Source organism: Bos grunniens, chromosome 12 (assembly GCF_055505025.1).
Source record: "Bos grunniens cultivar Pamir isolate PY7600 chromosome 12, Bosgru_T2T1.0, whole genome shotgun sequence".
NCBI lineage: Eukaryota > Metazoa > Chordata > Mammalia > Artiodactyla > Bovidae > Bos > Bos grunniens.
Genome location: NC_141176.1, coordinates 66,379,196 through 66,403,862, shown reverse-complemented (window position 1 = coordinate 66,403,862; position 24,667 = coordinate 66,379,196). Strand labels below are relative to the sequence as shown.

At 38.6% G+C, this 24,667-nt stretch overlaps 1 protein-coding gene across 11 annotated transcripts in view; it reads right to left on the bottom strand.

The window, feature by feature from the left end:
- The window catches only part of GPC5 (glypican 5), a 1,583,243-nt gene that overhangs the window by 1,213,315 nt on the left and 345,261 nt on the right, over positions 1 to 24,667 (bottom strand). For 8 of the 11 annotated variants that reach the window (XM_086330176.1, XM_086330179.1, XM_086330178.1 and 5 more), the window contains exon 4: positions 2,032 to 2,165. In XM_086330176.1, coding sequence (XP_086186302.1) covers positions 2,032 to 2,165 — 134 coding nt within the window. Of the gene's footprint in view, positions 1 to 1,994; positions 2,166 to 24,667 lie in introns of all 11 variants that reach the window. The other 3 variants (XR_015138295.1, XR_015138296.1, XR_015138297.1) reach the window with 1 other exon arrangement.

The window sequence follows — 24,667 nt, the reverse complement described above, 5'->3', positions numbered from 1 at the left end:
AATCCAGGGATAGAACCTGTGTCTTCTGCTTGGCAGGTGGGTTCTTTACTACTGAGCCACCTGGAAGCTCAACCAACACATACCGATTTCTCAAATGCAAGAAATGACTACTGATCACTATAAATGCTTAAACTGAAAAAAGAAAACTACTCCCCACCCCAAAAAAAAATCACAGCTACTTTACATGCAAACATTGTACTAACTGTATTGCTATTGTAGCACATAGCCAGCAATAGCTCAGTTCTTTATCCCTTGCTTATAACCCAACTGAGGAGAGGATGAGGCAAGTAAGAGCACTATCCCAAAAGGAAAGAAACCAATTTTAAATTATAGGGAGTGCTGCTGCTGCTGCTAACTCGCTTCAGTCGTGTCCGACTCTGTTCGACCCCATAGACAGCAGCCCATCAGGCTCCCCCATCCCTAGGATTCTCCAGGCAAGAACACTGAGTTGCCATTTTCTTCTCCAATGCATGAAAGTGAAAAATGAAAGTGAAGTCGCTCAGTCGTGTCCGACTCTTAGTGACACCATGGACTGCAGCCTACCAGGCTCCTCCATCCATGGGATTTTCTAGGCAAGAGTACTGGAGTGCGGTGTCATTGCCTTCTCCAAATCTATGTAAAACACTGAATTCTCCAAAAGGCAGTGTTAAAAATAATCGTTTGAATTAATAAACAAACACATAATTCTGAATTTCAGTTCAATTAAAAACTACTTAGAAACTAATATTTGCCATTGTACTGGTCAATTGAATACCAAAACAAATGTTTCCTCCAGTATTAAACAGTTTTTAGTTTAATCACCAATTAACCAAAAGGATACTAATGAAGGCTTTAATTTAACAAGTGAAATAATAATGGGCACAGTATAGAAATGTGAGTTACAGAAGCAAGCCACTAAATCAATGCTTATAATTTTGAGTCAACAGATAGAAATTTCAGCATTCAAGATAAAATGTATTGCCATTATTTTCTTTTAACAGATACCTAACATTCAGTAACATTTGTCACATCATTTATACGAACACTCTTTGTCTTGCATTCTGTCCAATATAGTAGTCATTCAGATCAGATCAGATCAGATCAGATCAGTCGCTCAGTCATGTCCGACTCTTTTCGACCCCTTGAATTGCAGCATGCCAGGCCTCCCTGTCCATCACCAACTCCCAGAGTTCATTCAGACTCATGTCCATCGAGTCAGTGATGCCACCCAGCCATCTCATCCTCTGTTGTCCCCTTCTCCTCCTGCCCCCAATCCCTCCCAGCATCAGAGTCTTTTCCAATGAGTCAACTCTTCGCATGAGGTGGCCAAAGTACTGGAGTTTCAGCTTTAGCATCATTCCTTCCAAAGAAATCCCAGGGCTGATCTCCTTCAGAATGGACTGGTTGGGTTACATGTAAAACTTTAACTAAAATTAATTGAAATTATGTAACATTAAAAATTCAATCCTCAGTCACACTAGCCACATTTAATTTTTTTTTTTTTTTTTTGTGGTAAGATCACTTACCTACCATGAGATCTGCCTTCTTTATAAACTCTGAAGTATATAACTCAATATTGTGTTTTTTTTTTACTTTTTCTTTTTTTTCTTTTTATTTTTTTTTAATTTTATTTTATTTTTAAACTTTACAATATTGTATTAGTTTTGCCAAATATCGAAATGAGGGGGAAATAAGGAGTTACTATTCAATGGGCATAGTTTCAATTAAGCAAGATGACTAAGTGTTACAGATTGCTGTACTAACACTGTACACCGGCCACATTTGAAGTGTACCATGATCATATGTGTGTAAGGCAAGCCATATTGCACTATAAAAAAATATCCCTCATCTTAGGTATTTTGGTCTTCTGAGTTGAACCTGTCTTCCTAGTTAACAGAATAGGAGGAAGTGCTGAATTTTAAAGGTAATTAATGTTGATCTTTTGTTTCTTCATTAGTGTATTTTGTTCTACTTAATTGAAAACATTCTATTCTCTTGTAAAATTAATGGCTTACTTTCTTTCTCTTTCTGGTTGTAAAACAAATGTCTTACTTTCTTCTGTTGGCAAGTGTCTCTTCACCGTTTCTTATAGAGATCTTCATTCCATGCTTCTCTTTGCTTCCATCAAAAGAACAACGGGGGCTTTGTGTGGGTGTTCTGACTGGACGGCCACAAATCTTATTTACCTTTTAAATAGAAAATATTAAAGACAGTTAGAAACCATGCTCCAGTCTTTCTGAGAATGCAATGTTTGCTAGAGTTTAAAGCAAAGACATGTTTTACTTACACCACAGTATTAACCTTTAAGATTTACAAAGTTTGCTAATTTTTAAAGTTTGTTAGTTAGTTCAGTCACTTAGTCATGTCCAACTCTTTGCAACCCCATAAATAGCAGCACGCCAGTCCTCCCTGTCCATCACCAACTTCCGGAGTTCACTCAAACCCATGTCTATCGAGGCAGTGATGCCATCCAGCCATCTCATCCTCTGTCATCCCCTTCTTCTCCTGCCCCCAATCCCTCCCAGCATCAGGGTCTTTTCCAATGAGTTAACTCCTCGCATGAGGTGTCCAAAGTATTGGAGTTTCAGCTTCATCATCAGTCCTTCCAATGAATACCCAGGACTGATCTCCTTTAGGATGGACTGGTTGGATCTCAATTTTTAAAGTAGAGGGAATCAAATTATCTATATAAAATGGAATCATAATAAATTAATGCTATACACATTTATACAGTTTGAATGTATTCAAATGCAAAATACATGAATAAAAATATATATGCAAAATCAGAGAACTGCATTAATAAACTAGCCTGCTAGTATAAATAAAACTATTTAACCAAAGTAGGTATTATTTATGGTTTATATTCATATCATTGACTAATCATATACCTGTACTAAGTTTCTTAATAAAGTAATTTGCTATTGAACATGTGGTCCAGTTCTATGTGAGTTCTAAGGGTAGTTTTCTTCTTAAAATCTTTCTTAGAAAAGGCAATAAATATGCTTATATGAGATTTCATTTTGTAATAGTCATATATCTTCTTCCTCATTCTAGTTTGCATTCAAGGGAGTTATTCATGGTTTCTTTTAAAAAATTATTTATAGAACTGAAAATTTTACTTTTTAATATTACTTATCTAACAAAGATCTTCATATAACTTATGAAATTATCACTGAAAATTAAGTAATTAATTGGACACATTATCATGTAAAGCATCAAAAAAGATTCACAAGATAACTTTTACATTCAAAAAGGCACAGTAGTATAGTTAAAAATACATAAAAGCATTGCCTCTGAATCAAGAGACTTTGGTTCTTGTCTTAATATATGCCTCTTAATTGCTGAGATCTTGTTAACAGTGACAGACCTTTATAGAACTTGATTCTCTTATATGTAATATGAAGAACTTAGAATAAATTATTCTAAAGTTCCCTTAAAGTGTAAATTTTTAAAAAAAATTTCCATTAATGAGCATTAAAGTAGTTATGCTTCACCTCATTTATTTAAACCATAATTATTTTGTTTCAATATGTGCAAAGAACATGTATTAGATGTTGTAGGAAATAAAAGATTAGAAATTTAATCTAAAAGAGCTGACAATTTAGAAGGAAAGAATAAAATCCTCCCCTACATCAAAATGCACATGTACCTTAGAACAAGTCCTTGCCTTAACAGGTTCCAGCCCACCCTGCCAATGCAAAAACTTCAGAAAACCCTGAAAAAAGCCCTTGCCCATGCTTGTTTGGTCTTAGGCCTCCTGCCAAAGCCACTGGGCACACATGGTCAGCATAGGGACACTCCCAGACAAGACATTACCTTCAAGAGCAGGAGAGGTAATTATTTCACCTAAATTATAGAGACAAACAACAACAACAAAAAAAGCCAAACAAAATGAGAAGACAGAGAAATATGTTCCAAATGAAAGCACAAGATAAAACCCCAGAACAACAACAAAAACCTCTCATAAAATGAAGATAAGTAATTTATTTAATAGAATGATTGAAGTTACATTCATAAAAAAGCACACCAAACTGAGGAGAGGGCTAGAGGAACACAGTGAGAATTTCAACAAAGAAATTGAAAATGTAAAACAAATATTATATGTAATATACATGAATACACACACACACACACACACACACCCCTCATAGTAAGCAAAACTCTGAAATACATCAGTTCAGTTCAGTCACTCAGTCATGTCCAGCTCTTTCTGATCCCATGGTCTGCAGCATGCCAGTCCTCCCTCTCCATCACCAACTCCTGGAGTTTACTCAAACTCATGTCCATTGAGCCGGTGATGCCATCCAGCCATCTCATCCTCTCTTGTCCCCTTCTCCTCCTGCTTTCAATCTTTCCCAGCAGCAGGGTCTTTTCAAATGAGCCACTTCTTCACATCAGCTGACCAAAGGAGTTTCACCTTCAGTATCAGTCCTTCCAATGAATATTCAGGGCTAATTTCCTTTAGGATGGACTGGTTGGATCTCCTTGCAGTCCAAGGGACTCTCAAGAGTCTTCTCCAACACCACAGCTCAAAAGCATCAAATCTTCAGTGCTCAGCTTTCTTTATAGTCCAACTCTCACATCCATACATGACTACAGGAAAAACATAGCTTTGACAAGATGGACCTTTGTCTGCAAAGTAATGTCTCTGCTTTTTAATATGCTGTCTAGGTTGGTCATAACTTTCCTTCCAAGGAGTAAGTGTCTTTTAATTTCATGGCTGCAGTGTCACCATCTGCAGGGATTTTGGAGCCCAGAAAAATAAGGTCTCTCATTGTTTCCACTGTTTCCCCATTTATTTGCCATGAAGTGATGGGACCAGATGCCATGATCTTCGTTTTCTGAATGTTGAGCTTTAAGCCAACTTTTTCACTCTCCTCTCACTTTCATCAAGAAGGCTCTTTAGTATTTCTTCCCTTTCTGCCATAAGGGTGATGTCATCTGCATATCTGAGGTTATTGATATTTCTCCCGGCAATCTTGATTCCAGCTTGTGATTCATCCAGCCCAGCGTTTTGCATGATGTACTCTGCATATAAGTTAAATAAACAGGGTGACAATATACAGACTTGACATACTGCTTTTCCTATTTGGAACCAGTCTGTTGTTCCATGTCCAGTTCTAACTGTTGCTTCTTGACCTGCATATAGGGTTCTCAAGAGGCAGGTCAGGTGGTCTGGTATTCCCATCTCTTTCAGAATTTTCCATAGTTTGTTGTGATCCACACAGTCAAAGGCTTTGGCATAGTCAATAAAGCAGAAATAGATGTTTTTCTGGAACTCTCTTGCTTTTTCCATGATCCAACATATGTTGGCAGTTTGATCTCAGGTTCCTCTGCCTTTTCTAAAACCAGCTTGAACATCTGGAAGTTCACGGTTCACATATCTTTGAAGCCTGGCTTGGAGAATTTTGAGCATTACTTTGCTAGCATGTGAGATGAGTGCAATTGTGTGGTAGTTTGAGAATTCTTTGGCATTGCCTTTCTTTGGGACTGGAATGAAAACCGACCTTTTTGAGTCCTGTGGCCACTGCTGAGTTTTCCAAATTTGCTGGCATATTGACTACAGCACTTTCACAGCATCATCATTTAGGATTTGAAAGAGCTCAACTGGAATTCTATCACCTCCACTAGCTTTGTTCATAGTGATGCTTCCTAAGGCTCACTTGACCTCCCATTCCAGGATGTCTGGCTCTAGGTGAGTGATCATATTATCGTGATTATTTGGGTCGTGAAGATCTTTTTTGTATAGCTCTTCTGTTTTGCCAAGAGAACGCACTGGTAATAGCAAATGGACTCTTCCAACAACACAAGAGAAGGCTCTACACATGGACATCACCAGATGGTCAATACCAAAATCAGATTGATTATATTCTTTGCAGCCAAAGATGGAGAAGCTCTATAAAGTCAGCAAAAACAAGAAAGGGAGCTGACTGTGGCTCAGATCATGAACTCCTTACTGCCAAATTCAGACTTAAATTGAAGAAAATAGGGAAAACCACTAGACCATTCAGGTTTGATCTAAATCAAATCCCTTATGACTATACAGTGGAAGTGACAAATAGATTCAAGGGATTAGATCTGATAGACAGAGTGCCTGAAGAAATATGGACAGAGGTTCATGGTATTGTACAGGAAGCAGGGATCAAGACCATCCCCAAAATGGCTGTAGAAACAGGCAAATTTGGCCTTGGAGTACAGAATGAAGCAGGGCAAAGGCTAATAGAGCAAAAAAAGAAATACTTACTGCCAGGGTCCAGCCCCGGTGGATCCAGGGAATTCGAAGGGGGGACGGTGTCAGCGATCAGGAAACAATAGCTTATTTAAATGTTAAATAAAGATGTAAAGAGTGGTTAAATAGGGACAGCTCAATGAGAAAATTCAGTGGAGAAAAGAGGCTGAATAACTTGGTTTATGTGGAAAACCAATAAAACTCCAAGACAAGGAGTTTACACCACCCACATAGGCCACAGGCGTCCTCCCATTCTCCCAAAGGAGAGGAGACACTAAGGCCTCCCCGGTCAGATCTTGAAGCCCAGGCAAAATTAGTAGGCTTGGCGAGCCTCCACGCTCCAGATGGGAATTCAGCCAGAAGATGAGAGAAAGAACGACATGGGGAGACCAAGCTTCAGTGAACAAGGCCCGTAGCTTTATTTTCAACAGGGGTTTTTATACCCTAAGTTGCACATAGAGGATAATAGAGGGTGTGAAATCATGCAAAGCCAGCAGTCTTTGATCCTTAATGAGACCAGGCTTTCTTTTCTGCAAATTTATCGTATACAAATGGTTTAGGCGATTTACATCATCTTCTGGCCAGAAGGCCTGTTAACATTTTATGACTCTGACAAAGATTTGTCAACCATAAGACTTATTTTCTCTAAGAGTAATTATTTTAAAGTTTGGTGCCATCCTCCGAAGGTGTTAAAGTTGCATTCCTATAGGACAAAGGTGCAGTGGGTTTACAACAAAGGAAAGAATTTATTACCTTAAGGGTCTAAAGTTGTTAACATCAAGGCCACTACTTATTTTTTCTACATACCAACTATATTAATTAATATACTTCCAAGGATATAGTACAGGGGATGTGGAAACTTGGCCGTAAGCATTGGCTCAACAATGAAATCTTCTACTAGTTCTATTCTGACAATTTCTAACTCTCCGAGAGGCTCTATTCTATTTGAATATCTTAAGCTTCCTGTGCCTCTCGCAGTTGGGAGACTGTAAACAAGCCTATGCGTAGCTATAGGAGTCCAGGTAAGCCTGTCAGGCAAGTTAGAGAGCCATCTGAGGGGTTTGGATTTAAACACTCCTATTATGCCCAAGAGGCTAATTAGCCAGAGCTCTAAGTTGATTTCCTTCAGAGAAAAGGTGGTCGGGGATAGCCCCCCCGTGACTATCAGAGAAGTTGGTGAAAGTCATGAAGCAGTAAAACAGACAGACTCTGGTTTTGGGTAGATGCTCAGGCAGGCCCAGAGGGGCACCCCTCGAGTTCTGGCTCGCCTTGCCCACCAGAACTCTCCCACATAACCTTGTTATGGGTGGGGACTCCCGTGCTGGCTCCCGGCAACATACCACCTGGACAGAAAATCAGTAGGCAAAAATTGGCCTTAAATGACAGATTAGACTAAATGTACTTAATAGATATCCATAGAACATTCCACCCCCAAACAGCAGAATACATATTCTTTTCAAGGTCACATGGAATACTCCCCAGGATATATCACACACTTGGTCACAAAATAAATCTCAATAAATTAGAGAAAATTGAAATCATATCAAGCATCTTCTCTGACCACAAAGATATGAAACAAGAAAACAATTACAGGAAAAAAAAAAAAAAAACTTGAAAAAACACAAACACATGGAGACTGAATAATATGCTGCTGCTGCTGCTGCTAAGTCGCTTCAGTCATGGCTGATTCTGTGAGACCCCATAGATGGCAGCCCGCCAGGCTCCCCTGTCCCTGGGATTATGCAGGCAAGAGTACTGGAGTGGGGTGCCACTGCCTTCTCCAATAATATGCTACTAACAACAAAAAATAAAAAGGTCAATAGAGAAATCTAAAAATTTCTTGAGACTAATCAAAACGAAGACTCAACTTTCCAAAGTCTATAGGATGTGGCAAAAGCAGTCCTAAGAGGGATTAGGACTATAGTGAGACAGGATAGTGAGACAGGATAGTGTGGCAGGCCTATCTCAGGAAATAAGGGAAATCTCAAATAAGCAATCTAACATGACACTCAAAAGAACTAGAAAAAGAAGAAAAAACAAAGTCTAAAGTTAATAGAAGGAAGGAAATAATAAAGATCAGAGTAGAAATAAATGAGGTAGAGGAAAAAAAAAGAAAATATCAATGAAACTAAGAGCTGGGTTTTTAAAAAATCTATATAAAATTGATAAACCCTTAGCCAGACTCATAAAAAAAGGAGATGGCCTAAATAAATAAAACTAGAAATGAAGAAAGTACAACTGATATCATGGAAATACATACAATTGTAAGAGGATACTACAATTATAAGCCAAAATTTGGACAATGTACAAGAAATGGATAAATTCCTAGATACATATAATCTTCCAAGACTGAATCAGGAAGAAACAAAAAATCTGTACAGAACCATTAATAGTAACTAAATTAAATCAGCAATTAAAAACTTTCCACCAAAGTTCAGAACAGATAGCTTCATAGGGGAATTCTACAAAACATTTAAAGAAAAGCTAATACACATTCTTCTCAAATTATTCTGAAAAACTGAAGATAATGGAACACATTCAATATCATTCTACAAGACCAGCAATATCCTGATATCAAAACCAGACAGAGACATTACCAAAAAAAAGAAAATTAACAGGCCAATATCCCTGATAAACACAGAGGCAAAAATCCTCAAAAAATATTAACAGACTTCATTCAACACTACAATAAGATCATAGGTCATGATCAAGTGGGATTTACTGAAAGGATGCAGGGCTCCCCTGGTGACTCAGATGGTAAAGAATCCGCCTGCAATGTAGGAGACCTGGGTTCGATCCCTGGGTTGGGAAGATCCCCTGGAGAAGGGAATGGCTACCCACTCCAGTATTCTTGCCTGGAGAATCCCATGGACAGAGGAGCCTGGCAGGCTACAGCCCATGGGGTCACAAAGAGTCAGACACTACTGAATGACTAAGCACAGCACAGATGCAGGATGATTCAGTATCCACAAATCAATTAATGTGATACACCAGATTAACAAAAGAAGGATAAAAATCACATGATCATCTCAATAGATACAGAAAAAGCATTTGACAAAATTCAACATCCATTCGTGACAAAAACTCTCAGTAATGTTGGTATAGAGGAAATATTTAGTTAGGCATAGTCAGCCAGTATCAGATGTGTCCAACTCTGCAACCCTATGGGCTATAGCCCAACAGGTTCCTTTGGCCATGGAATTCTTCAGGTAAGAATACTGGAGCAGGTTGCCATTCCCTTCTCCAGGGTATCTTCCTGACTCAGGGATCAAACCTAGGCCTCCCACGTTGCAGGCAGATTCTTTACCATCTACAAAGGAAACATACCCCAACATAATAAAAGCCATTTATGATAAACACACAGCTAACATCATACTCACCAGTGAAAATCTGAAAGCTTTTGGAAGTCCTAGTGACAGCAATCAGACAACAACAACAAAAATGACTACATAAAAAGTCATCAAATTGGAAGAGAAGTAAAACTCTCACTATTTGCAGACAACATGATATTATACATAGCAAACTCTAAAGACTCTACCTAAAAGCTATCAAAATAAATGAATTCAGCAATGTCACAGATACAAAATAAATATACAGAAATTTGTTGCATTTCTATACATTTATACTGAACTATCAGAAAGAGAAATCAAGAAAACAATCCCATTTGCAATGACATCAAAAAGAATAAAACACCTAGGAATAAATTTAACCAAAATGATTAACAACTTGCATTCTGAAAACTATAAGACACTGATGAAAGAAATTGCAGACAACACAAATAAATGAAAACTATTCTGTGCTCATGAATTAGAAGCATTAAAATAATTAAATACTCAAATATTTACAATAGCCAAGATATGAAAGCAACCTAAATAAGTATCTATCAACAGATGAAAGGATAAAGAAGATACAATATATAGAGATGACCCTTCAAAAATATGGGTGTTAGGGGCACCAAACCATACAGTCAAAAATCCACGTGTAACTTTAAAGTCCACTCTGTGTATCCACATTCATGGATTCAACCAATTGTGGATATGGTGGTGTTGAAGTACATATTTATCAAAAGAAAAAAAAAAGCCCTCACATGCATGGATAAAATCCACATATACATTCAAACCTATGTTGTCCAAGAACTCGGTGTACAACAACTGCATATACAATGGACTATTACCTAACCATTTTAAAAAAAGAATGAAATCTTTCCATTTGCAACAACACGAATGGATCTGGAGGGTGTGTGTGTGTGTGTGTGTGTGTGTGTGTGTTAGTCGCTTAATCATGTCCGACTCTTTGCGACCCCATGGACTATACCCCACCAGGCTCCTCTGTCCATGTGATTTCAGGCAAGTATACTGGAGTGGGTTGCCATTTCCTTCTCCAGGGTCTGGAGGGTATAGAAAGAGATAAATACTACTCTTTCACTTATACTGACATATAAAAAAACAAAACAAACAAATATAACAAAATAGGAACAGACAGATACAGAGAACAAACTGGTGGTTGCCACAGGGGAGGCAGGTGGGAGTGATGGGCAGATTAGATGAAAGGGATTCTGAGGTACAAACTACCTGTTACTACGTGACTGTGACTGCATATTAGGTCAAGGGCTGTGATGTAGAGCACAGGAAATATAGTCAATAATATTAACTTTGCATGGTGTGCAGTCTATAAAAATACTGAAAACACTATATTGTACACCTGAAACTAATATGACATTGTAAGTCAATTATACTTCAATAAAAAATAAAATGAAATAAAGCTATAACATGTAGAAAATGAACAGAATAATTCTGGGGTGTTTAGGGAAGAGATTCAGTAGGTGATGTCTAAATAACAGATTAAAAGGTAAAACTAGAAGTTGGTCGGGTGGACAAAGTGGGAAAGCTCCAGAAGAGAGTATAAAAGCAAAGAGGTGTATAACAACATGTTTCAGAGAACAAAGGTGACACCTAAAAGATGAGGTAAGACACAAAAATGTAAGGTAAGACCTTAGAAATGAGGGAAGACATAAAAACACCATATATGTGGTGATGGATGTTAATCAGACTTATTGTGGTAATCATTGCATAATATATACTAATATCAAGTCATATGTTGTATACCCGAAAATAATATAAAGTTATAGATCAATTATATATCAGTTCTTCAAGATGCCATAATATGTCTTGGATATCAAGCTAAAAATTTTACTTTAGCAAATGGAAATCAGGCAAAGTTCCAAGGTAGGAAAATGTAGCTTAATGATCTACACAAGAAAAATCTTTATAACAGCAGTTTGCAGGTATGGAGACAAAGGTCCTCCCGTAGAACACTAGAGAAAGGCTGGGACCCAAGGTCAGCAGCAGAAGTGCTGAAAAGAAGCAATAGATATAATAAGTAGACAGGAGGGACAGATTGTAGCTTGGAGATATATAATAATTAGATATAGAATGTTTCTGAACAAAGAAAAATGGTGGAAGGTGCAAGGAAAATCTTGATAGAGATAAGTGCAAGGAAACATCAGGCTGACATCAAAAATGGATAAAAATTTGGTTTGCCTGCAAAGGAGAAAATATGAAGGATTGTAGTAAAAGGAAATTAAGTTTGAAGGGTAGGTTGGAGTCATAGCTTGGAGGTTTAAAATGACAACCTAAGTTTCGTTTATTAAACAAAACCTCTGATAGCTATTGAATAGAAAAGTAAAATGCTAGAGCTGATACTTAGCAATGAACCTGACATTTGGACTAGAGAGAGAGACCTATTAAAGGCGAGTGACCTGTTAATAGATTCTAAAGTTTGAAGGCTCCTAAAGTTCCATCCTAAAGGAAATAAGTCCTAAATATTCATTGGAAGGACTGATGCTGAAGCTGAAACTCCAATACTCTGATCACCTGATGGGAAGAACTGACTCATTAGAAAAGACCCCAATGCTGGCAAAGATCAAAGGCAGGAGGAGAAGGGGACGACAGAGGATGAGATGGTTGGATGGCATCACCAACTTGATGCACATAAGTTTGAGTAAGCTCCGGGAATTAGTGATGGACAGGGAAGCCTGGCATGCTGCAATCCATGGGGTCACAAAGAGTCAGACATGACTGAACAACTGAACTGAACTGAAAGTTCGAAGGAAAGATAATTTTATTCTGAATGACAGTAATGACAGTATCCATAACAAGAAGGATTCATGAATCATATACAGACAGAAGAGAAGAAAAATCAACAGGTTTAAATCCAGAACACTGACAATACCAAATGATAGCGGGGATGTGGAGCAACAGAAACTCTCATTCTTGGCTGTTGAGGAAGCAGAAGGGTATAGTCCAGTTTGAAAAATAATTTGGCAGCTTCTTACACTTTTATCATATGATCCAGCAATTACATTCCTTGGAATTTACATTAAAACTTATATCCACACAAAAACCTGCATGCATATGTTTATAGCAGCTTTATTGAGATTGCCAAAATTTGGAAGCAACCAAGTTGCCCTTCTGTAGGCAAATGGATAAATAAACTGTGGTCCATCCAGACAGCAGAACATTATCCAGTGCGAAAAAGAAATGAGCTATCAAACTGTGAAGACATAGAGAAAACTTAAATGCCCATCACTGAGTGAAAGAAGTTATATTGAAAATGCTATATACTGTATGATTCCAATTATATGGCGTTCTGGAAAAGGCAAAACTACGGAGTCAGTAAAAAGATCAGTGGTTTCCAGAAGTGGGAATCAGCAGGGGCCAGGGGGCAGGGGGCAGGTGGATTTATAAGGCAGTGAAAATTACTCTGTATGATACCGTAATGGGAGATACATGCCACCAGGTGTGTGCTCAGTAGTTCAGTCGTGTCTGACTCTTTGCGACCCCATGGACTGTAGCCCGCCAGGCTCCTCTATCCATGGGGATTCTCCAGGCAAGAATAGTGGAGTGGGTTGCCATGCCCTCCTCCAGGGGATCTTCCAAACCCAGGAATCAAACTCAGGTCTCCTACATTGCAGGCAGATTCTTTACCATCTGAGCCACCAAGGAAGCCCACATGTCAGTGAATATTTGTCCAAACCCATAAAATGTAGAACACCAGTGAACTCAAAACTATAGATTTGGGGAGACAGTGATATGTCGATGTAGGTTCATCAGTTGTAGCAAATTTATCACTCTGGTAGAGGATTCTAACAATGGGAGAGGTTCTGCATATGTGGAGGCAGGGGCTACATGGGATATCTTTTCACCTTGTATTCAGTTTTGACATAAGACTAAAACTGCTCTAAAAAAATAGAAAAAAAATGGTACAGATAAACCTAATTATAGGGCAGGAATAGAGACACAGGTGTAAAACAATTGATGGGTGGACATGGCAAGGGGCTGGGAAGGAGAGAATAAATTGAGAGATTAGGATTGACATATATACACTACCAAGTGTAAAATAGATAGCTAGTGGGAAGCTGCTATATAGCACAGGGATTTCAGCTAAGTGCTATGTGGTCACCTAGAGGGGTAGGATGTGGCGGGGTGGGGTGGGGATGGAGACCAAAGAAGAAGGGGATATAGAATATTCTATATATAGGGTGTACAAATAATGATTCACCTCATTGTACAGCAGAAACTAACAAAACATTGTAAAGCAACTATACCCCAATAAAAGAAATAAGGTTTATTTTGAAAAAATTCAACAGTACTTAACAAATTACTGAAAGTGAGAAGTTAAGGATATGTAAGGTCAAGGTATTAAAAAGCTCAGAGTGAATTTTCCATCACTGAAGCTGAAAAACAGTGATAGTGGAGTGTAAACATATTAACAAGGTGCTAAAATATCCATTTTTAAAGGCAGAAAGTATCTTCACTGTCAACAACTCCTAGTAAAAAGAACCGAGGGAAGACAGTATAAGTTGATGGTGGAAATGTCAAGAGTAACATCATTTGGTGACACTACAGAGATTTTGACACAAAAGAAAAGAGTGAAAGGTAAACAGATTGCAATCATGATCCCATATGATAAGCCATAGAGCTCTAGACAAGTTATGAAACTTCTACAAATCACAGTTTTCTCATTCTTTAAACTTTAGAAAATTATACCACTTTGCAGTTATCAGTTAAGGAAAATCATATCTTGCCCTGTCCCTTTCATGTTGGACCCCAGGGCATAACTCTATTGAACATATTTCCTAGGAAGGCAGATGGAGACAAGAAACTATCAGCTTCAGAAGATTTTTATTCCCATTGCTGCTGCTGCTGCTGCTAAGTCGCTTCAGTCGTGTCTGACTCTGTGTGACCCCTTAGACGGCAGCCCACCAGGCTCCCCCATCCCTGGGATTCTCCAGGCAAGAATTCTGGAGTGGGTTGGCATTTCCTCCTCCAATACATGAAAGTGAAAAGTGAGAGGGAAGTTGCTCAGTCGTGTCCAACTCCTAGCGACCCCATGGACTGCAGCCCACCAGGCTCCTCCGTCCATGGGATTTTCCAGGCAAGAGTACTGCCATCTTTGCAATTTTTTACAAGTATAAAAGAAAATATACAAGTCATAGACCTGTAAGTCAGTTTTAATTGCATCCAAAGTCTTCCCCAATGGCTCAGCAGGTAAAGAATCTGCCTACAATGCAGACACAAGAGAAGTGGGTTCAATCCCTGAGTCAGGAAGATCCCCTGGAGAAGGAAATTGCAACCCATCCCAGTGTTCTTGTCTGGAAAATCCCATGAACAGAGGAGCCCAGTGGCTACAGTCCATGGGGGTTACAAAGAGTTGGACACGACTGAGCAACTAACACAACACTTCAAAGGCACAAGTGTATAAAGCAGATTCCAATACATATAAATAAATTTCAGAGCCCTTATATGTGTTGACTTGCTATCAGGGAGTTATACTCCACACTTTACTGAAAGGGAGTGGAAAACCATCTGTTACTAGCACATTAGCGTGTCACCTTAACTCCCCTGAGTAAGCCGACTGGGGTAGGCCATTTTAATACTAGCACCTTCTTGCTTTTGAAAAAAAAAAAACAAAACTGTTCACACTTACTTTGACAATTTTTCAACTTTGACTTATACTGCAATTTCCTCATTTTCCCCACTGGTCTCTACCATTCTCCTCTGAAATCAATCTGAACTGTCTTGGAAAAAAAATGTTTCTGCTCCTAATGCTTATATACTCCTACTTTGAGTTTCATCTCTGGTTTCCCACAGATTTTCATTTTCCCATCTCACCTTGAAATGACCATTTTAGTTGCTTCTAACCCTTATCACTTCTCCCACTCTGCTCAAGTATTCGCTTCAACAACTCCTTGTCACTTAGCTGACTTCCTCCCTTCTCACTGTAATCATGGCATTACATACCAAAGGGTAAACGTCTGTTTATAGCCTCCCTCTGTTCACTGTCTTATTCAAATCATCAAAGCTTTTTTTTTTTTAACTGATTTTTAAAAATATAAATTTATTTATTTTAATTGGAGGCTAATTACTTTACAATATTGTAGTGGCTTTGCCATACATTGACATGGATCCGCCACAGGTGTACATGTGTTCCCCATCCTGAACCCCCCCTCCCACCTCCCTCCCATCCCATCCCTCTGGGTCATCCCAGTGCACCAGCCCCCAGCACCCTGTCTCATGCATTGAACCTGGACTGGCGATCCTTTCACATATGATAACATACATGTTTCAGTGCCATTCTCCTAAATCATCCCACCCTCGACATCAAAGCTTTTAACTAATAAACTCAAAAAGCTTTGTAAGAAACAAATTGTTCATTTTCATTTGACTTCCATCAGGAGAGCCTCCATTCATTCTGCAATGATCTTTAAAAATGTTTTTTACTAATAATAAAATTAAAAAGCAAAAATGTTTAGCATACTTTAAATTGAAAAGCAATGAACATGAAGATACTCTGAGTATTTATTAAGTAATCTGTTTCAGAGGGTGATGCAAAGGTGGATTCTACATCACTGGGTAGCCAACAGGTGACCAAATATTTTTCTTCAGCCATATCTAGGATGGTTGGTGTTAAATGAGAACTGACTAAAATAAATTACATAATATGTAACTCTGCAAGCATGCTTGAGAACAACAACAACAAAAATAATAATAGATAAAAATAAGAAACAGGGTGGATTTGGGTCAAATGTGTTGTGCGTTGCGCTCTATTAAATTAAAAGCTACTTTTAAACTATTTGAAGGAAACGTACTATTGGCAATTTTTTCCGGTTTTAACAACAAATGTGAATTTATTAATTTTTCCTTGCCCAGTTCCCTATGATTCTCAGAAATAGTTTGTCAAAGTAGTGGCTGGTGTTAAGGGTAAATTCTGCTACCACAAATCAGGATGAAGCTAACTTTTCAAGACAGGAATGAAATCCATGGTTTTGGTTTTATTCCAATGAGGAAAAACTGAAAAAATATTTTTTTCCAGATCACAAGGATTTTAGAGGGGGACTTCATGCAAATTTCATGAAGTTTGGATTTCATTTTGCTGACTATCATAACGAATTCACAATTAGCAAGCAAAGGGACAGCATTATTAGAGCATCATCTTAGAAAGATTTGGCAGACAAGAAGATCTTTCCCATAGGTAAGGCAAGAAAATATTAGAATCAACTTAATAGGAGCCCATGAAATCTGAGAAGAGGAGAAAGGGAAAACTCTTTTTTGAGAAGAATGAATGGGATTTGGCTACTGGTTGATTCACTATAAGAGATTTTTTAAAAGAAGCAGAAATAAAGCTGTTAGCCACTTTGAATCTGGCAACAAGGGTAAATGAAGATCCAATAACCAATATGTGGAAACTAGATGGTAGAATAAGTTAATTGTTCCTTAGAGCAGGAAGTGAATTCTAATTTAGAACTTTGATTAGGGATAATTCTAAAAGGTGGTTCTAAATAGTATACTAGAGATAAAGAGAAAGTTAATGATTAGAATTCTCTGCATAGAGCCAATAAAGCCATGAAAACTGACAAAATTATAAAATGTATATAGAATATAAAGATGGTCAGAAAGAAAATCTTTCAAAGGGAGGAGAAAAAGAACTCAGATAATAGCTACCTGCCCATCCCCAACAAAAAAAGAGAAGAGAAGAGGAACTGGAAAGGAAGAAGAGGAGAAGGAAGGGTTAAAGGTGGGGGAGAAGGAAGGAAGGAGGTGAAAGGAGAAAGTAAAAAGGAAGAACAGGAGGGAGGGAGAAACTGAGGAACAAGAAATTTAGGCAAATAGAGCTGGGAAGCCCATAGAAGATATCTAACCTTAGCCATCTGCAGTGATTTTGGGGCCCCTAAAAATAAAGTCAGACACTGTTTCCACTGTTTAGCCATCTATTTCCCATGAAGTGATGGGACCAGATGCCATGATCTTCGTTTTCTTAATGTTGAGCTTTAAGGCCACTTTTTCACTCTCCTCTTTCACTTTCATCAAGAGGCTTTTTAGTTCCTCTTTACTTTCTGCCATAAGGGTAGTGTCATCTGCATATCTGAGGTTATTGAGATTTCTCCTGGCGATCTTGATTCCAGCTTGAGCTTCTCCAGCAAAGCAATTCTCATGATGTACTCTGCATATAAGTTAAATAAGCAGGGTGACAATATACAGCCTTGACATACTCCTTTTCCTATTTGGAACCAGTCTGTTGTTCCATGTCCAGTTCTAACTGTTGCTTCCTGACCTGCATACAAATTTCTCAAGAGGCAGATCAGGTGGTCTGGTATTCCCATCTCTTTCAGAATTTTCCACAGTTTATTGTGATCTGTACAGTCAAAGGCTTTGGCATAGTCAATAAAGCAGAAATAGATGCTTTTCTGGAACTCTCTTGCTTTTTCAATGATCCAGCAGATGTTGGCAATTTGATCTCTGGTTCCTCTGCCTTTTCTAAAACCAGCTTGAACATCTGGGAATTCATGGTTCACGTATTGCTAAAGCCTGACTTGGAGAATTTTGAGCATTACTTTACTAGCATGTGAGACGAGTGCAACTGTGCAGTAGTTTGAGCATTCTTTGGCATTGCCTTTCTTTGGGATTGGAATGAAAACTGACATTTTCTAGTCCTGTGGCCACTGCTGAGTTTTCCAAATTTGCTGACATATTGAGTGCAGCACTTTCACAGCATCATCTTTCAGGATGTGAAATAGCTCAACTGGAATTCCATCACCTAGCTTTGTTTGTAGTGATGCTTTCTAAGGCCCACTGGACTTCACATTCCAGGGTGTCTGGCTCTAGGTCAGTGATCACACCATCGTGATTATCTTGGTCATGAAAATCTTTTTTGTACAGTTCTTCTGTGTATTCTTGCCACCTCTTCTTAATATCTTCTGCTTTTGTTAGGTCCATACAATTTCTGTCCTTTATTGAGCCCATCTTTGCATGAAGTGTTCCCTTTGTATCTCTAATTTTCTTGAAGAGATCTCTAGTCTTTCCCATTCTGTTGTTTTCCTCTATTTCTTTGCATTGATCACTGAAGAAGGCTTTCTTATCTCTCCTTGCTATTCTTTGGAACTCTGCATTCAAATGGAAATATCTTTCCTTTTTTCCTTTGCTTTTCACTTCTCTTCTTTTCACAGCTATTTGTAAGGCCTCCTCAGACAGCCATTTTGCTTTTTTGCATTTCTTTTCCATGGGGATGGTCTTGATCCCTGTCTCCTGTACAATGTCATGAACCTCATTCCACAGTTCATCAGGCACTCTATCTATCAGATCTAGGCCCTTAAATCTATTTCTCACTTCCACTGTATAATCATAAGGGATTTGATTTATGTCATATCTGAATGGTCTAGTGGTTTTCCCTACTTTCTTCAATTTAAGTCTGAATTTGGCAATAAGGAGTTCATGGTCTGAGCCACAGTCAGCTCCTGGTCTTGTTTTTGCTGACTGTATAGAGCTTCTCCATCTTGGGCTGCAAAGAATATAGTCAATCTGATTTCGGTGTTGACCATCTGGTGATGTCCATGTATAGAGTCTTCTCTTGTGTTGTTGGAAGAGGGTGTTTGCTATGACCAGTGCGTTCTCTTGGCAAAACTCTATTAGCCTTTGACCTGCTTTATTCCGTATTCCAAGGCCAAATTTGCCTGTTACTCCAGGTGTTTCTTGCCTTCCTACTTTTGCATTCCAGTCCCCTATAATGAAAAGGACATCTCTTTTGGGTGTTAGTTCTAAAAGTTCTAGTCAAGGCTATGGTTTTTCCAGTAGTCATGTATGGATGTGAGAGTTGGACTGTGAAGAAAGCTGATCGCCAAAGAATTGAAACTTTTGAACTGAGGTGTTGGAGAAGACTCTTGAGAGTCCCTTGGACTGCAAGGAGATCCAACCAGTCCATTCTAAAGATCAGTTCTGGGTGTTCTTTGGAAGGAATGATGCTAAAGCTAAAACTCCAGTACTTTGGCTGCCTCATGTGAAGAGTTGACTCACTGGAAAAGACTCTGATGCTGGGAGGGATTGGGGGCAGGAGGAGAAGGGGGGGGGGCAGGAGGAGAAGGGGACGACAGAGGATGAGATGGCTGGATGGCATCACTGACTCGATGGACGTGAGTCTGAATGAACTCCAGGAGATGGTGATGGACAGGGAGGCCTGGTGTGCTGCAATTCATGGGGTTGCGAAGAGTCGGACAAGACTGAGCGACTGAACTGAACTGAACTGAACCTTAACCAGCAGATGAGAAAATTGAAGCTCAAATCAGGACAATAACTTGCTAAGACTGAATCTAGTTAGTGGGAGAATGTTGATTACAGAACCAATGGCCTCTTCTTTGTCATTAGCGAGCTTACTATTTATCTTTATACCTATTGTACAGGAGTCACATTATGTAAAATCTAGTTCTTAACCATCCTACAGAAGTAAAATAATTTGGTTGCAGAGGGAGAGGGTGGGAAGATTTGGGAGAAAGGCATTGAAACATGTATAATATCATGTATGAAACGAGTTGCCAGTCCAGGTTCAATGTACGATACTGGATGCTTGGGGCTAGTGCACTGGGACGACCCAGAGGGATGGTATGGGGAGGGAGGAGGGAGGAGGGTTCAGGATGGGGAACACATGTATACCTGTGGTGGATTCATTTTGATATTTGGCAAAACTAACACAATTTGTAAAGTTTAAAAATAAAATAAAATTTAAAATAATTTAAAAAAATAAAATTCATGGTACAAAATTAAAAAAAGAGAAAATAATCTAGATATATTAATAGATAAGAGGATCCCATTTTTCCTATGTATGTGGAAGTGGGTGAGAGGAAACATAAAGTTAATTCCCTTTAAGATTCCTAGGAATGAATAGAGGTGGGGAAAAGGAGGAACTACAAGGATATTTGACAACTTGATTTCTCACCCAGGTTTAGGAAGAAAACCAGAATAACTGATTTATGAAAAGAAGTCTTCCTATGATACACAACCCCTAAATTCCAATTTTATGAGACAGTAATGTAAGATTTTCCTCTCTTCTACAGAAGTCCAGATAATGTCGTGAAAAGAATAGTCAGTAACTTCCTGATCTACAAACTATCACAATGAAATAATCTGGTCTGATCAAATATCTGGTCAACAGTTAGAAAAGCAGATTTCCTTATAACTGTCACACTTGACATATAGTATATGTTCTCAGATTTATGAATCCTGAATCTTTAATATTTTCTTAAAAAGTTACATTTGTTTGCAATATAAAAAAGCTTTTCTGTTGATATTGATCTGTAGTTGCCCTTGAAACCCATGTTTCACACCAAAACCTTTCTAATCCACATTTATTTTTAAAACAACATATGAAAGTATTTTAGTAAATACTTGTAACTTTTGGCATTGTAAATACTTTTTGTAAGTTACCAAACATTTAATGTCACTTTCTTCAGTGCTTTTCACCTGGGAGGCAATGACCAACACTGGTGTTAATCATGGATGATCTTATAACTGCATGTTGAATGCCTGTGATGGTTAATTTTATATGTCAACATTGTTTCTGGCTATGACCCTGAAGGTATTTACAGATCAGATCAGCATTTGAATCAGTGGACTCAGTAAAGTAGATTGCATCCCCTTAACAAGGAAAGGCATCATCCAATTCCTGAGGGTCTGAATAGAAAAGGAAGGAGGAGCTGTCCCCTACCCCAGCACACCCCAGCCTCACTGCTTGAACTGGGACAAGTGATCTCATCTCCTCCAGCTCTCAGACTGGGATTCACACTGTGTGTTCCCCTCATTCTCAGGCCTTTGGACTCAGACTGAATCATACCACCAGTGTTTTGAGTCTCCAGCTTGCAGAAAGTAAACTGTGGAACTTCTCAGCTTCCATAATCACGAGAGCCAATAAGTTCCTCAAAATAAATACCTTCTTAGCATATTCATCTTATATGTAAGTTCTGTTTCTCTGGAGGACCCAGACTAATACAATGACAAATTCACTAAATAACATATCTTTTCAAGATTTTATTAACTGCTGTTAATATCATAAATATTTTATTGCAGTTTAATTCTGCTTTGATACATGTAATTCAGTTCAGATCAGGTGCTCAGTTGTGTCTGACTCTTCGCAACCCCATGGACTGCAGCAACCAGGCCTCCCTGTCCCTGTCCATCACCATTTCCCGGAGTTTACTCAAACTTATGTCCATTGAGTCAGTGATGCCATCCAACCATCTCATCCTCTGTCAGCCCCTTCTCCTCCTCCCCAGCATCAGAGTTTTTCTAATGAGTCAATTCTTCAGATCAGGTGGCCAAAGTATTGGAGCTTCAGCTTCAGCATGAGCCCTTCTAATGAATATGCAGGATTGATTTCCTTTAGGATTGACTGGTTTGATCTCCTTCTGTCCAAGGGACTCTCAAGAGTCTTCTCCAACATTACAGTTCAAAAGCATCAATTCTTCAGCACTCAGCTTTGTTTATGGTCCAACTCTCACATCCATACATGACTACAGGAAAAACCATAGCTTTGACCAGATGGACCTTTGTTGGCAAAATAATGTCTCTGTTTTTTAATATGCTGTCTAGGTTGGTCATAGCTTTTATTTCAAGGAGGAAGAGTCTTTTAATTTCATGGCTGCAGTGTCACCATCTGCAGTGGTTTTGGAGCCCAAGAAAATAATGTCTGACACTGTTTCCATTGTTTCCCCATCTATTGGCCATGAAGTGATGTGGCTGATGCCATGATCTTCATTTTTTGAATGCTGAGTCTTAAGCCAGCTTTTTCACTCTCCTCTTTCACTTTCATCAAGAGGCTCTTTAGTATCTCTTCATTTTCTGCCATAAGGGTGGTATCATCTGCGTATCTGAGGTTACTGATATTTCTCCTGGCAATCTTGATTCCAGCTTGTGATTCATCCAGTCCAGTGTTTCGCATGATGCACTTTGCATTTGCATATAAGTTAAATAAACAGGGTGACAGTATACAGCTTTGATGTACTCCTTTCCCAATTTGGAACAAGTCCATTGTTTCAGGTCCAATTCTAACCGTTGCGTCTTGACTTGCATACATATTTCTCAGGAGACAGGTAAGGTGGTCTGGTATTCCCATATCTTGAAGAATTTTCCACAGTTTGTTGTGATCCACACAGTCAAAGGCTTTGGTGTAGTCTATAAAGCAGAAGTGAATGTTTTTCTGGAACTCTCTTGCTTTTTCCATGATCCAACGGATAATGGCAATTTGATCTCTGGTTCCCCTGCCTTTTCTAAATCCAGCTTGAACATCTGGAAGTTCTCAGTTCACGTACTGTTGAAGCCTGGCTTGGAGAATTTTGAGCATTACTTTGCTATTGTGTGAGATGAGTGCAATTGTGTGATAGTTTGAACATTCTCTGGCATTGCCTTTCTTTGGGATACATGAAATTAAATGAATGCAGTTACATGCAATTAATAAAAAGAGAAAGCAGATATGTAGAGGTTAAAACATAATACATATTAGATGCTCAGTCATGTCTGACTCGTTGTGACCCAATAGACTGTAGCCTGCCAGGCTCCTCTGCCCATGGAGTTCTCCAGGCAGGAATACTGGAGAGGCTAGCTATTCCCTTCTACAAGGAATATTCCCAACCCAGGGATCAAACCCAGATCTCATACATTGCAAGCAGATCCTTTATCATCTGAGCTACCAGGGAAGCCTAAAACAATAAGAATGCCTGTTTAATTTTTCTTTAAATTATCAAATATATTAATTTCCTTCCTATTTGATTGTATTTTGCCTGAAGAGGTATATATATCTTCTCATTTTATAGATACATATCATAGTATTCCCATACATCACAGTATAATTTATGAATTCAACCTTTAAATCAGATAGTTCTACCCAAAACATGATTCTGTTATATTTTTCAAAATAATGCAATACTTACTTAAATGAAAGTATAAAATTATGCTGGATGAATATTAATAAATCTTTAAACAACATCAAACAATATTAATAATATCAGTTTAGTTCAGTTCAGTCGCTCAGTCGTGTCTGACTCTTTGCAACCCCGTGAACTGCAGCACACCAGGCCTCCTTGTCCATCACCAACTCCTGGAGTTTACCCAAACTTATGTCCATTGAGTCAGTGATGCCATCCAGCCATGTCATCTTCTGTTGTCCCCTTTTCTTCCTGCCCCCAATCCTTCCCAGCATCAGAGTCTTTTCCAATCAAAAGTAAATTTCAGAGAAGTTGAACCTGAATTATAAAACACATTGTATTTTCCTTATAATTTCCATTTGTTAGCTGGATATTTTCCCAGCCAAATTTACATTTGATGAAAAAAACTAACTTCATGATGATTATAATTACTGCATGGTGATAGCATATTATTATAAGAGCTTTTGCTAAATTTGTATTAATGGAAACTAAAAAAACACATGATTATGGACCATCACACCTTAAAACTATGGAAACAACATCACCTGAATAATACACATTTTACTTAGAAGTTCAAGGTACAAATAATTCCAGAAGCCAGCTATGGAAAAGATACAAAAGTTATAACTATCATATCACTTTTAAGATACCAGAAGGCAATGGCACTCCATTCCAGTACTTTTGCCTGGAAAATCCATGGACAGAGGAGCCTGGTGGGCTGCAGTCCATGGGGTCGCTAGAGTCGGACACGACTGAGTGACTTCACTTTCACTTTTCACTTTCATGCATTGGAGAAGGAAATGGCAACCCACTCCAGTGTTCTTGCCTGGAGAATCCCAGGGACGGGGGAGCCTGGTGGGCTGCTGTCTGTGGGGTTGCACAGAGTCGGACACGACTGAAGCGACTTAGCAGCAGCAGCATATTCTAGTATTGCAACAAGGAATATTTATAGCAAGTTATATATTATCAAGGCTTTACAAAGAACTGCCCTTAAATATATTATCCATAAGATTTCTACATTTGTACAAGCTGCCCAGTTCCCAGGAAAAGTCAAATAAAATATCATTAAAGTTGAAGAAGGGTGAAAACACCTACAGTCTCCACTTTGCAAAGGCTAGAGATATGTTTACTCTATAGTTAGCACAGAGAAAACAAGGCCCTTTTTAAATTATTTACATGGAGTCACAGAAAGTGTGGTGTTGGATGGTTGCATT